The sequence below is a fragment of the Drosophila persimilis genome, unplaced genomic scaffold (genome assembly GCF_003286085.1).
Source record: "Drosophila persimilis strain 14011-0111.01,24,50 unplaced genomic scaffold, DperRS2 tig00000676-arrow-arrow-pilon, whole genome shotgun sequence".
Classification (NCBI taxonomy): domain Eukaryota; kingdom Metazoa; phylum Arthropoda; class Insecta; order Diptera; family Drosophilidae; genus Drosophila; species Drosophila persimilis.
Genome location: NW_020825332.1, coordinates 386,032 through 399,413, shown reverse-complemented (window position 1 = coordinate 399,413; position 13,382 = coordinate 386,032). Strand labels below are relative to the sequence as shown.

The window sequence follows — 13,382 nt, the reverse complement described above, 5'->3', positions numbered from 1 at the left end:
TTCACTGTACTGCCCAAGAGTCAATCGAAAGGATATTTGAAAAGAGAAAAGAACGCTGAAAACTTTTCGGACTTTCAAATGGCAATTTGAAGTTTTTCCTTTTTCTAGGGAGGGCCGAGAGAGGGAGAGGGAGAGGGATTCTCTGCACACTTGAGCACGAAATGGACACACACCTGGAGTGGTCCCAGACAATTGAAGATGCTTCCCCCGATCAATCAGTCGGGGAGGGTGAGGGGGGACGGGGGAAACTATAACAAATTTACAATTCGAGCTGAGACCAACACGAATTGAAGGACGGCCCCCCGCCCCCCCCGCCCCCACCTCCTAGATTCGGAGACCTCTTCGGGTCAAAGATGATAAATTATTGATCCATGGGTGGCGAGGGGAGGGGGAATGACTGACAATGACCGCCTCCTTTTGGTCCGATTTTCGTTATTGTTGTCTTGGGTAATTATCATTTAGTTCTGGCACTTTTTGTTTCGTTTCGAATCTTCCCTGCTTCCCAGAGAGGGAGAACGACGGGGGGGGGCACACGCACACGCACATGATAAATGATTTTCCATTAACTGACATTGAAAGGAGAAGAGGAGAAGAGGAAAACGACTTTGAACATGAACGTGCTTGCATTTTGTCATCCATCATCCATCATCATCAGGCGCTCTCCCTCTCGCCCGACTCTGTCTCTCTCTTTTATCATTCCCGCCTTATTTGTCCATCAATATGTGGTCATATCTTTTCATCTTCCTCTGGGGTTCAGTTCATCTGTAAATATTTTTGATTTTAACCCATTTCAATCTCAAAACCGGATCCTCGCTTTGGAGAATTTGATGGATGGCCCCCGCTCTCCAGAGAAGAATGAAAATCGAATCGAGTATCAAATATCTAAACATTGAAACAAATGAAACCTCTACATAGTGCCCTCCAAACTTAATCTCCAGCCTCTTCTCCGCTCAAGTGTCGCATTATGTGCTCTGCAGGCGTCCCCCAAGAATTAATGTCATTTTGCAGTACCCATTCCCCCCCTCCCCACCCCCCTGCCATTCCCCTCCACCAGGAGAGGACAGAACAGACAATGCCCAGTCGGAACCAGACAGGGAGAGGGGGGGTGGGGAGACAGAGAAACAAACAAACATTCGATGGAGTTGAAAAGTTCGTTCAACTTTTTAACAATGCCAGAGTTATTTGCCTCTTGTTTGGTGTGGCAGCAACAGCCGACAGTCAACAGCCAACCCCCTGCCATCCCCAACCCCTAGCCATGTGGCATAATGTGGAGAGGCCTACAAATACATAGATACTCGGCAAAATGGCGCCTACAAGTAGGCAAGTGTGCATTGTCTCTCAATTGATAAACGTCTGACAGAAAATTAGCAACAAAATGTGCACGAAAAAAGGTCAAACAAGAGATACCAACACAGCCGGTCTGTGTTGCAGGGGTATCTACGACGACGACGACACAGACGTCAGGGCGGCCAGCTTATGGAGAGAACTTTTACGATGCCATTGGCCATGGGAGTGACTGTGCGGAGTCCCTGTCTGGTCTGGTCTGGTCTGGTCTTGGGTCTGGGACCCCGTCGATGTCGTCGTTGTTGTCTGTCTGCCCTGACTCATCCTGTATCTTTCTCCCTGCCTCATGCCTCATGCCTCATGCCTCTTCTGTTTCTGTTGTCGTCTGTGCTGGAAAATAGAAGTGTGTTATGGTTTTTGCTTTCAAACCCAAAAATTGCGCAGCTTCTTTCACGTCTCGGAGTTACCAACCATTCTGGAATGCCCTCTCTCCCTCTCTCCCTCTCTCTCTGTCTCTTTCTCCCTCCCTCGACTGCCGTGTGTCGTAAATCTCCTCGACGACAGTTAGGCGTTCAAAATTATGGCAAATAGTTGCCGATTCAATTGGCATCTCTCTCTCCTGCTCTAATCCATAAAAACAAACACATCCCTCTCTCTCTCTCTCTCTCACTCTCTCCCATGGCTAGGGGGGTGCGCGTGTGTGTGTGTGTGTCTGATTGGATGAGTCAGCATTCCATTTGGGCGTAGCATACATTAGGGCGCTTCTTTCAATTCTGAAAAGCGACGATTTGCATGTCTGAGTGGGAGTCGCAGCAAATGAACGAATGAATGTCTAGGCAGAGCCTCAGAAGTGTTAATGATAATGGGAAACGATTATGCTGAAAAGCCAAAACAGAAGAGCAAATAAACAGAGAAGCCCCCCCCCAAACCAAACGCCACCCCACACCATCTACATGTGTGGCAAAACTGTCTTGGAAGATACTTTTCCTTAAGATACTCCTACATATAGTATTTCCTCACTAATCATTCTCTCTCTCTCTCTCTCTTATTTTGTATCCTTTTTAGGGCTGTCACAGATCCTCGGGACGGCAGACGCGTGGCCCTCAAGAAGCTGCCAAATGTGTTCCAGTCTTTGGTCTCATCGAAGCGCGTGTTCCGTGAGCTGAAAATGCTGTGCTTTTTCAAGCACGAGAATGTAAGTAAACCAATCAGCCAGATAGATCCCTCTATAGCCCCGCCCCCCCCCCCCCCCCCCCCTCTCTCCCCCTCTGCTGCAACTATGTATCTTTATGGAAAACATTGCGTTTCATTGATGGCAGGACAAAAATGTAATTAAAAAAGAGATATATGTACACACAGTACGTTTTCAATTGGATTATTGTCGCAGAGTGAGGGAGAGGGAGAGAGATATTTATCCTTTATTTCTTGTTAAATAAAAATATCACGCATACGCCCGGCTGGTGCTCGGCAGGGACTGCCGACTGCCGACTGCCGACTGCCCTCGGCTCTGCCTTTGCCCCGAGAATTTATGAACAATTATATTTTCCACTTTAGTCGCGGGCTCTTTTTCATAATATTTACAACTCAAACAGGAAAGAGGCGGCTCCAGGGAGAAGGCAGGCGGGCATTGAGCCTGGTAAAATATGATTTCCTTTTGGCAGACATTTTTCCGCATTTCTCTCAGTCTTTTTGGCCTTTTGTCCTTCGTTCGAGTGGAAATTATTGTTCGCTGGCATTATTGTCATTAATTAAATGTTTTAAATGTTTTAATGTCATGTTAATTTATCGAATTTAAGGAGCTCTTTCAGATCTGGGCATAAAAAAAAACCCCCCAAACGTCTCATTCGGTGACGGGGCCCACGACACACAGAAGAATATTCGAACTGATGGAACAACTACTTTGTATAGCGTTTATAATTTATTATTAATTTCCATAAATTCATGGCTGTCGGCTGTTGCATGTTGCATGTACTGCTGCACGTGCTCAAAAAGCAGAACCTTTGGCGTTCGGCTCCATATTTGGGGCAGTCGGCAGTTGGCATTTGCATTCAAAGCAAAATGTCACAGAGAGAAGTAGAAGTGGTTTACGAGCATGAGCATGATGGAGGGGTTATTGGAGCAAGGGGATGCAGGGGGTTGCAGGGGGATGCAGGGGGGCCTACCACCATATCACATATGATTCGTTGTGGGCCTCGGCTGTTAAATGTCACGGTCTCTCCCTGTGGCCTCCTTCTCTTTGGATCTCACAATCATTTCCAGATACAGATACAGATACAGATACGGATACGGATTCGGTGTTTCAGCGTCGATTGGTTCAACATCATTAGACGGCAAATAGGCCGTGGGCTGTCTGGGAATCAGCCGTAGCGTAGAAAGGGGCCATCCACTCGAATGTTGTGCATTCATCAACGGCATAATTATCATCTGCCTCAACCTACAGCCTACAGATGCATCTATAATAGCCTGAAGAGTATCCAAAGCTTCGGTGGAGGTAGAGGTAGAGGTAGAGGCAGTGGGCCTCTTCTTTCTTCTCTCTCTCTATCGCTCTTCGCTGCGTGTGAATTTCGTAATGCAATGATGGAGAAGACGGTAGACGGTAGACGGTAGACGATGAAGAATCAGTAGGCGGTAGAGTGGAGCAGGCACTGGCCCCCCATAGCCCCCGCTAGCCCCCAGCCATAGGCCTTATGCCGTATGCCGTCGTATGTGTCGACAACAGCACCTTGCCCAATATGCAAATTTTCTATTAATATGCATAAATTGCTATGCTCAATGTGGGAGGGAGACTGGCAATAGGGAGGGGAGTACATATGTTTCTTTATACCTATATGTGTGTGTGTGCAAAAGAAGGCGCGACTCTGTTGTCTCTTTCTGTGCTTCCTGTTTCATTTCCTACATGACAGACATCATTCAGAGAATGGCAAACAAGTGCAATCAACTCGGGAGGGGGGGAAGGGGGCATGGGGCATGGGGAGTGCCGGGACCAGGTAAAAGGGTAGAAGATACAAGGGGCAGGGACAGAGGCACGTGGCACGTGGCTGCATTGAATTTTACAGCAAATTGGGTTTCTCTCTTTAGAGATTCGTGTACTCGGCAGTTCAACTATTTATAACTCAATCAATTGGGGCGGGGGCGGGGAGGGGGAGCGGTGTGGCACACTTTATGAGTGGTTCGGTCTCTGGTCAAGGGGGCGTGAGGCGATTGATTGTAGAACGAATTAAAATGTGGCATTTCCTTTGGCAATCCATTGCCTTGTTTGTGTAATAGATAGACGGATGGATGGATGGATGGAACATTCTTGTGTGGTTACTGCACTGCCTTCGAGAGGAGTGGCTGCCCCCGTTGCCACTCCCTCCGTATCGTGTGCTTTTTTCATTTGTAGTTCCACAAATCGTTGCAACATATTTGCGCTCCTTTATCCATGGGTATTGTTGTTGTTGTTGCTGCTGCAAAACTACGAAGAGAAATTTCAATAAAAAACGAATCTTTTCTGTGTATTTGTACCCCCTGCCCCCTGCCCCGCGTCCTGCAATTCGTATTGCAACGTGGGGCACATTTCAAAAGAATTTCTCGAGGATTTTGGATTTCTTTTCAGAGCCGTCAGCTCTCGTCCCCGCCCCGCTCGGCCCCCCCCGCTGCCGGCAAAATGATTGAGCTTCAGCCTCGAACAGCATCGTCAATTGCATGCAAATTTCGTTATTATTCCATTCAGATATCTGCCATGTAGATGCCCATAGATCTTGCAGGTAAAAGCCTCCGAATGGCAGGTAATCCAAGCAGTTCAACAGCTCTACTATACATATGTGGCATCAACAGCAGCATCCGCATCCGCATCGGCATCGGCATCGGCATCTGGTGTAACAGCAAATCAAATTATGTTTCGTTGGGCTTATCCCCCCGCCGCCCCCCCTGCCCAGGGTCGTACAATACTCAATTTCGGCGAAGCTCGTTCTCTCCACCTCCACACACACACACACAGACACACAGACACACGTATATATTCCCCGTAATTAATGAACAAATATGTGTGGACAGCTGCTGCTGCTGCTGCCTGTCGGGCATTTTTTTTAGCTGGAAATTTGTCCCTTAGCTTGGAATGAAAATGGAATGTTTCGCTTTTGGGGCGGAGGGGCAGCGACACTTTTGCTTTTGTTTTGCGAGGGTGTGGGGGGGAATTCATGGAAGTTGTTGGGGAGCAAAAGAAGTTGCAGACAAGATCTGGCCTGTCCGGACTGGCTTAGACACGGCCAGGGGGGGGGGGGTAATAACAGCTTGCCACAGCTGCCTGCTTGCTGCAAGTTTCTGAAGAAAAGTTTCACTTGTTGTTTCTCTTTGTATTTAACTAGAAAATGTTTGCTCTTGCTCAACCTAGTTAGTGTTAGTCCTGGTGTTGTTGTTGCCTTCCCCTCGAGTTGTTTGGCTTGTGCTGGCGCCTCCCACCCTCTCCGGGCAGGGTACTACCGTCACCCACCGTCAAGGACACTTGAAGCTACAGAATGCATAAATTGGCATTCTGATTGCAAGCCCAAGTCGAAATGTTAATTAGCTGCCAGCCACTGCCACTGCCACTGGCCGCGCTGCGTTGCGTTGCGTTGCACGTGGGCCCCGAAAAAATAATTCGACAGAGCAACAAGAAACAAGAAAACCGCAGCAGCAGCAAATTACGCGCCTGCGCAGAGTGGAAGTGCAGTAAATGAAGTTAACCGAATATCAAAACACTTGAGTCTCGAGCATCGCGTAACATAAAAATATTGTATGTGTATGGCACGCATATTTGCACATGTTTTCGGTGCGTTTGTGTGCGCCGACAGTCGGCAGAACGGAACAATGTATGCCCTTGCCGACCGCAGCAGAAAACTTTGACTAGAGCCAGGGAGCAGCAGCAGCAGCAGAGAGAGAGAGAGAGCAGCAGACGAGGTGGTTGATTAACTCAGGTGGTGGTCTGCCTACTCTCTTTCTCTTACTGAGCCGAAGAGCGAACGCGTAGCGAGACGATCAGTAGTCGATTTGACGAATGATGAGAGGCGGTAGAGAGAGTACACATTTAAGATCACAGCTACTCACATATTCAACGCAAAAACGAGACCCAACACCCCTCCCTCCACCCAACAAAGTGCATTCAAAGTTCGACTTTTGCGTTGCGCTTACGCTGTTTTTTGTTGCAAACCGCAAAAACGCAACAAATGCAATCGCTAAATTACAGCAGCGGCCGTCAAGAAATATTACAGAATGAGAAATATTCAAACACATGTATACATATACATACATATGTATGTATAAAACAAAGGCCTTAACAAAGTAAAGGAGCTGCGGTTGGGGTTGCAGAAGCCAAAGCTCTGGCTCCTGTAGAGCACAAAAAAAAACTTTGCCACTTAAGACACGGAGACTCGACGACGACGACGACGACGAGCCAAGCAGGAGACAGGAGGCAGGAGGCAGACCAAGAGCCAAAGTTGTCGGCACTTTTTTTGTTGTTGCCAGAGTGCTCAAAATTGTTGAACTGCTTTTGCTTTGGCAACTGCCGACAGTCGGTCGGCCAGAGGGGGAGAGAGAGGGAGAGAGGTGCATTCTGTGTTCCTGCGTGTGCAATACCCTTCCCTGCAGGAGGATACAGTAGACGTTTAAACCGCAGATAATATACACACATACATATAATTGATGCATATCTAGAGCCATCGAAAGGTCGATACCGTATATAAGCAAGCTTTAAGTTGCGACATTCCGATGGACATTAAGGGGTAACACGAGCTTCGGTCAACGCAGCCAAGCTTTCGTTCTTTCTCGTTTTGTTTTTTGATCACTTAACGCATTTTGTTTGCTGCGGTTTGTGTCCCCACTGCAGCTCCACTGGGGCTGAATAAATATTGTAAATTGATTTTAAGGGGGGGAGTGGCGAGCGGGGAAGCGAGACGAGAGACGAGAGACAGAGACAGAGCGAGAGCTGTTAGATTTTTTGATGTGATTGCTGGCCTTTGCTTCTCTCTTTCTCGCAGTTCCTTCATCATCTTGACCGCAAGCGAAAATAAATCAGAGCCTGTCCGCTTGTCCCTCCGTCTGTCCCTCTGTCTGTAGGTCTGTCTGTCTGTCTGTCGGTCTGTCTGCTGGCTGGGGGAACAGGGTACGGGTCCCTCGCCTTTTTTCCTGTTGGCCTTTGTTCTGCTGTCCGTCAAATGTCCGTCTGCTGGTCACCGCTGAGGTCTGCTGATGGATCCCTCCCCCATTGGAAAGACAGTGGCGTGTTTCGTATCTCCGAACGTACAGGTAACCACATCAAGGGGTCAACAATTTCCTTGCTTTTGTTTTGTTGCAACATTAACATGCAATTGGGCTTTGTTTTTTTTTTTATTTTATTACGATTCCATAATTTATGATCAGCCCCAGACTCAGACCCAGTCCCAGTCCCAGCCCCAGCCCCAGGTAGGTAATACCCTCCAAATGAGGTGTAAACTGTTGCATTTCCTCCGCTGAATCGTGTAGAATATAGGGATACTCGTATAAATATTAATATGAGTACCGATTGGCTTAGACGGTGATTAACGCTTGCTTTTTTCTGTTCTTTTTGCAGGTTCTTTCGGCCCTGGACATCTTGCAGCCGCCACATTTGGATTTCTTTCAGGAAATGTATCCTTTTTACAATCAAAACAAAAAACAAGGCTCTTAAAGCTCTTTGGGATGGAGATTCCAAGTGCATGAATCTCCTGTCTCTCTCGCTAGCACTCTCTCTCAGTCAGTCTTAGCTCTCTCTCACTCTCGAGGGACGGGCTCTGATGTTTCTCTTTCGCCTCAAAGGGATCCGAACCAAAGCGCATCCAAATCAGAAAGAAATGGGATAGTTCCTTGCTTTCGATGAGGTGCCTGCTTTGCCGAGGGGCATTGTGAGGGACTCCTCTGCTTTCGTCCTGCTTTATATTTGTTTACTTTCCTTCTATTATTGGTTTTCGCCTTAACTTTTAATTGAACAAATAGCTATGTGATAACGGAGCTGCTGCAATCGGATCTGCACAAGATAATCGTGTCGCCACAGCACCTATCCGCCGACCACATCAAGGTGTTCCTGTACCAGATACTGCGCGGCCTCAAGTATCTGCACTCGGCCCGCATCCTGCATCGCGACATCAAGCCGGGCAACCTCCTGGTCAACTCGAACTGCGTGCTCAAGATATGCGACTTCGGGCTGGCCCGCGTGGAGGAGCCGGACCAGGCGAAGCACATGACCCAGGAGGTGGTCACCCAGTACTACCGCGCCCCGGAGATCCTGATGGGGGCGCGGCACTACTCGTCGGCGGTGGACGTGTGGTCGGTGGGCTGCATATTCGGGGAGCTGCTCGGCCGGCGCATCCTGTTCCAGGCGCAGAACCCCGTCCAGCAGCTGGAGCTGATCACGGAGCTGCTGGGCACCCCCACCATGGAGGACATGCGGCACGCCTGCGAGGGGGCCCGGACCCACATGCTGCGGCGCGCCCCCAAGCCGCCCTCCTTCTCGGTGCTGTACACCCTCAGCTCCCATGCCACACACGAGGCGGTGCACCTGCTCTGCCAGATGCTGGTCTTCGATCCGGTTTGTGGTTACACCTTTCCTCCTCCTCCTCCTCCTCCTCCTCTTGGGTTCTCTCTTGCTAACCTTTCTTTCGTTTTTATCCCATGACAGGACAAGCGAATCTCCGTCACAGACGCCCTGGCGCATCCGTATCTGGACGAAGGACGGCTGCGCTACCACTCGTGCATGTGCAAATGCTGCTTCACTACCTCAGCCGGGATGCGCCAGTACACAGCCGACTTCGAGCCCTCCGCCGGCCAGCCCTTCGACGATCTATGGGAGCGCAAGCTCACCTCCGTGCAGCAGGTCAAGGGTGAGTCCGTCCAGCCCGAGTCCGTGGGTCTCTCAAGCTCAATCTCTTCGCATCTTTTCAACTTCCAGAGGAGATGCACAAGTTCATTGCCGAGCAGCTGCAGACGGGTCGGGTGCCGCTCTGCATCAATCCGCAGAGTGCGGCCTTCAAGAGCTTTGCCAGGTGAGTGGGCGAGAGTTCCATTCTCCACGTTTAACAGAACCCCACCCCCCACCCCCCACCCCACACCCCACACCCTCTATCTATGCCTTCACCTGCCCAAAAAAGATACAAAAATAAAATACTTTTCCAGTCCTTGCACGCCGTCCCGTCCCGTCCCGTCCAGTCCAGTCCAGTACAGTACAGCTCCTCCTATCTGTTGAAAACCTTCTTTTTGGAAACCTTTCTTCAACCTTTAGTCAAAATTTTGTAATCCTAAAACTAAATATATTTTTTAACTCTTCCTTTTGTGTTTTTTTTTTTATTGTTTTTCTCCTTTTTTGTTTACACAAAATTGATTGATCATGGCTTCGTCTCCTGTTCTCCTGTTCTCCTGTTCCCAAACTCCATAACTATCCCGCTTTAGTAACGCTCTATCTCTCTGTCCCCCCTCTCTATCTCTCTCTCTCTCTCTCTCTCTCTCTCTACACATAAACATATAACTCTCTCTATCTATCTATCTATCTATCTATCTATCTATATCTCTCTGATTATGATTTGTAAACTGATTTTGAAATGATTTTGATTTCGTTTGTTCTTTTATTTCTGTTGTTCAACATGGATATTAATCTTGAAATTTCTATTAAATCGAATCGTTATATTTGCGTTGTTAAGCCAATGAGAATGAGAATATCTACTACTACCACTACCACTACTACCACCACCACCACCACAAGTTGCACTGCTGCTCCTGCCGCTGCTCCACTCCGCCGCCGCCTACTTCTTCGCTGCCCTCAAAGAATCGAATCAAGACCAGATCTCGAGAGTCCAAGATCCTAGGCGCGCGATCTCCTACTACTAGAACGAATCGAAATAGCAATGCAGAAGTCAGAAGAAGATCTAATCGATATGCATAATCTGCCGAATGATCGAAGCAAATGAAAGCCAAGCCAAGCCAAGCCAAGATACAGATACCAAGATACCAAGATACCAAGATACCAAGATACAGATACAGAATGAGATACAGAGGCCAAGGGCCGGGCAGCAGCTGTCTCTCGACTCCTCTTAGGTCTGTTGAAAAACCTGCGAAAAACTTTACTAAATATTTATTTATTTAGTTTATCACCTTTTTTGTTCATCTCTTTATTATTATCTCTCTCCTCTTTTCTACCCTCTGCAAATGTGTATAAAACCAAAAGCAAATCTACAACAATTACAACAAAATAATTATAATAATAATAAGCCAAATGTTTTTTTAGTTTTAACCCCCCTTTCCCTCTCCTCTATCCCCTTTCCCCTATCCCTTTCCCAATGTTTTTTGATTTCTAATTTTAATTTCCAACTCTCGTTTTTTTTTTAAATTAATGGGTATTTTTGCGTAACTCGTTTTTGTGTAACTCGAGCTGAAAATTCTATAAAATTGTTTAAATGTCGCAATGCATATATATATATATATATATTTTGTATATATCTGTCCAAAATTGGCTTGGAAAAAGAATGCAAATTAAATTTTGTCAGACATTTGCAACTATTTTATAAAGACCGAATCAGTGACCGAATCTGACCAATCTCATGCATATACCCACGTATATATATCCATAGTCCATAGTCCATAGTCCATAGTCCATAATCCATAATCCAAACTCCATAATCAATTTTGTGTGTTTATCTTTTGTGTTCACAATCCCCGCCGCCTCCTACTCCTCCGCCTCCTGCTCATTCAAGCATTTGTCTATTTATACAAACACTCATACATATATATACACACGCACACACGCACACACGCACACACACACATGCATATATTAATCGTATTCGTGTGAAACAAAACAGAGTTTTAATCAATTCATTACCTGTTCCATCCTGTTCCAGACTTGGAATGACGAACGACGAACACATGCAAATGCTCATTAATATACATCTTATTATAAATATCTACTATGTTGTTACCTTTTTGTGTACAAATCTCACATCCAGCCAGCCACCCAGGCACCCAGCCTATAACCCTCCAACCCCCGCCCCGCCCCGCCCCGCCCCGCCCTCGTTACTGCAGTTCGTGCTTTTCCCAACAAACATATCCCAGCCTCAAACTAGATCCAAAAGAAAAGAAAAAAACAACAACTGCAAAGAAAAAAAAAAAAGAAAAATTTTTGAAAAATATAACCACCCGTAGTACAGTGCAGATTGCAGATTGCAGATTGCAGATTGCAGACGAGCAGCAGTGACAAAAACCACATGAAAAGAAGAAGCAAAGCGCTTGAACAACTTCCACTAAACAAATTTTAATTATTGTATTTATCGAACCATTAGAACTATTTATTTACATATATCCGCCCCACACCCACACCCACACCCACACCCACTCCGTCCCACTCCCAGCCTCTTCTCCAGCCCGACAAAAACGTTGTAGTTCATTTTGTGTACACTTTCATTTCATATTTTAAGCTTGTTATTTTATGGGAGCTTCTGTCTATCTGTCGATCTGTCGTTTCGTTTCGTTCAGTACCGTATCGTTTTGTTGTATCTACCTACATGTATTATATTGTATTGTATTGTATTGTATGTAAATTGTTTAGCTTTAAATGTTTTTGATTTGCGTAGCATGAACACTAATCTAGATGCAGCTATATCTCGACGAGACGAGATGCCTTGCCCCAATACGAGACTAATGTATTTTCTGTTTTGCTATTCCAAAAATCTAGCTCGACTGTGGCCCATCCTTCGGAACTGCCGCCGTCGCCGCATCAATGGGAATGACGGCAAAATGAGGCCATTGCTGCCTAAAATCGAAATAAAAGCAAACACAAAAGCAAAAGCAAAAGCAAACCAACAGCCAAACCATCAGGGAAGGAGCTATCAGTCGCAATCGCAATCGGAGTCGCAGTCGCAGTCGCAGTCGCAGTCGGTGTCTCAGAACCTGAACCTGAACCCAATCCCAATCCCAAGAGACAACCTAGACAAAATTCAGCCAGGAACAACGATTCAATGATGTTGTGCAAGCGCCAAACAACTTTTAAGTGGGCGTTCCGTCTGTTTAAAGCATTCCACCACCGAAATTAACAACTACAACAAAAGCAAAACAAATAATTAATAATACTGTAGACAAACAAACAAACAAACAAACAAAACAAACAAATAACGTAACGTAACTCAACTGAAACTAGTCTAAACTGAAAAAAAAGGAAAAACAAAAAACAAAAACAAACAATTGTAGTTAAAGTAGCAGCAGATACGCAGGAAAAGAGGAAAAAAACTAAGAAAAAACAATTTCTTATAAACAAACGAAAAACCAACAATATTAATTACAACAATCATAAGTTGCCGCCAGGAAGGAGGAAAGGCAGGAACATGTTGTTGTGCTTGACAAGAATTGAAACGAATCGAATCGTCCCTCAAATTCAATGCAAAAGAAAGGATAATGTTTTATGTTAAGCTCCTAGAACAGCTCCTAGGAAGTCTATGTATGTGTAAATTAATTAGCAGCACACAAACACACAGACGTCGTGTCGTATTCATGATTATTATTATTATAATTATTATTAGATAACACATAAATATATATATATATATATATATATATATATAGATATGCCTAACGATTAAATATATATCCGTATATATATTTAAAATCAAATTGTAAACGCAAAATGCACACAGAACTCAAGTTTTTTTGCCAAAATTTACCTCAGAGCGAGCGAAATGAAATCCATCAAAATTCAACTAAAACCCAAAACCCAGAACCCAAAACCTAAAACCTAATTATGTGTAGTACCTATTGTATGTAGAAAAAGCTAAACTAAACTAAACGAAACGAAACTAAACGAAGGGAAAACTCATTTAAAATTATGCAACTATTTTGATTTCAACTAAAATTTGAAGCTTCAATTTTGAAACTGGTTTCTAGACATACACTTAATATCTGACTAGTGTCAGAGTTATATATATATATACAAATACATATATAGTACGACTACGACAAGAGTTTGATGATGTATATGATGATAGCAAAAAGGAAAGCGGAAAAGCAGAAAAGCGGTAAAGCGGGAAAATTTGACGAAATTAGTTCAAAGTTTCAACTGTCGACTGAACAACAAAATACCATTTAAACAA

At 45.5% G+C, this 13,382-nt stretch overlaps 1 protein-coding gene across 1 annotated transcript in view; it reads left to right on the top strand.

Annotated features, from left to right (window-relative positions):
- The window catches only part of LOC6599854 (serine/threonine-protein kinase NLK), a 69,463-nt gene extending 56,659 nt beyond the window's left edge, over nucleotides 1-12,804 (top strand). Inside the window, exons 2-7 of the mRNA XM_026991501.1 lie at nucleotides 2,350-2,479; nucleotides 7,850-7,905; nucleotides 8,251-8,842; nucleotides 8,933-9,134; nucleotides 9,203-9,296; nucleotides 11,975-12,804. Of these exons, the coding sequence (XP_026847302.1) occupies nucleotides 2,350-2,479; nucleotides 7,850-7,905; nucleotides 8,251-8,842; nucleotides 8,933-9,134; nucleotides 9,203-9,296; nucleotides 11,975-12,029 (1,129 nt within the window). The 3' untranslated portion in view covers nucleotides 12,030-12,804. The remainder of the gene's footprint in view (nucleotides 1-2,349; nucleotides 2,480-7,849; nucleotides 7,906-8,250; nucleotides 8,843-8,932; nucleotides 9,135-9,202; nucleotides 9,297-11,974) is intronic.
- Nucleotides 12,805-13,382: the final 578 nt, after the last annotated feature.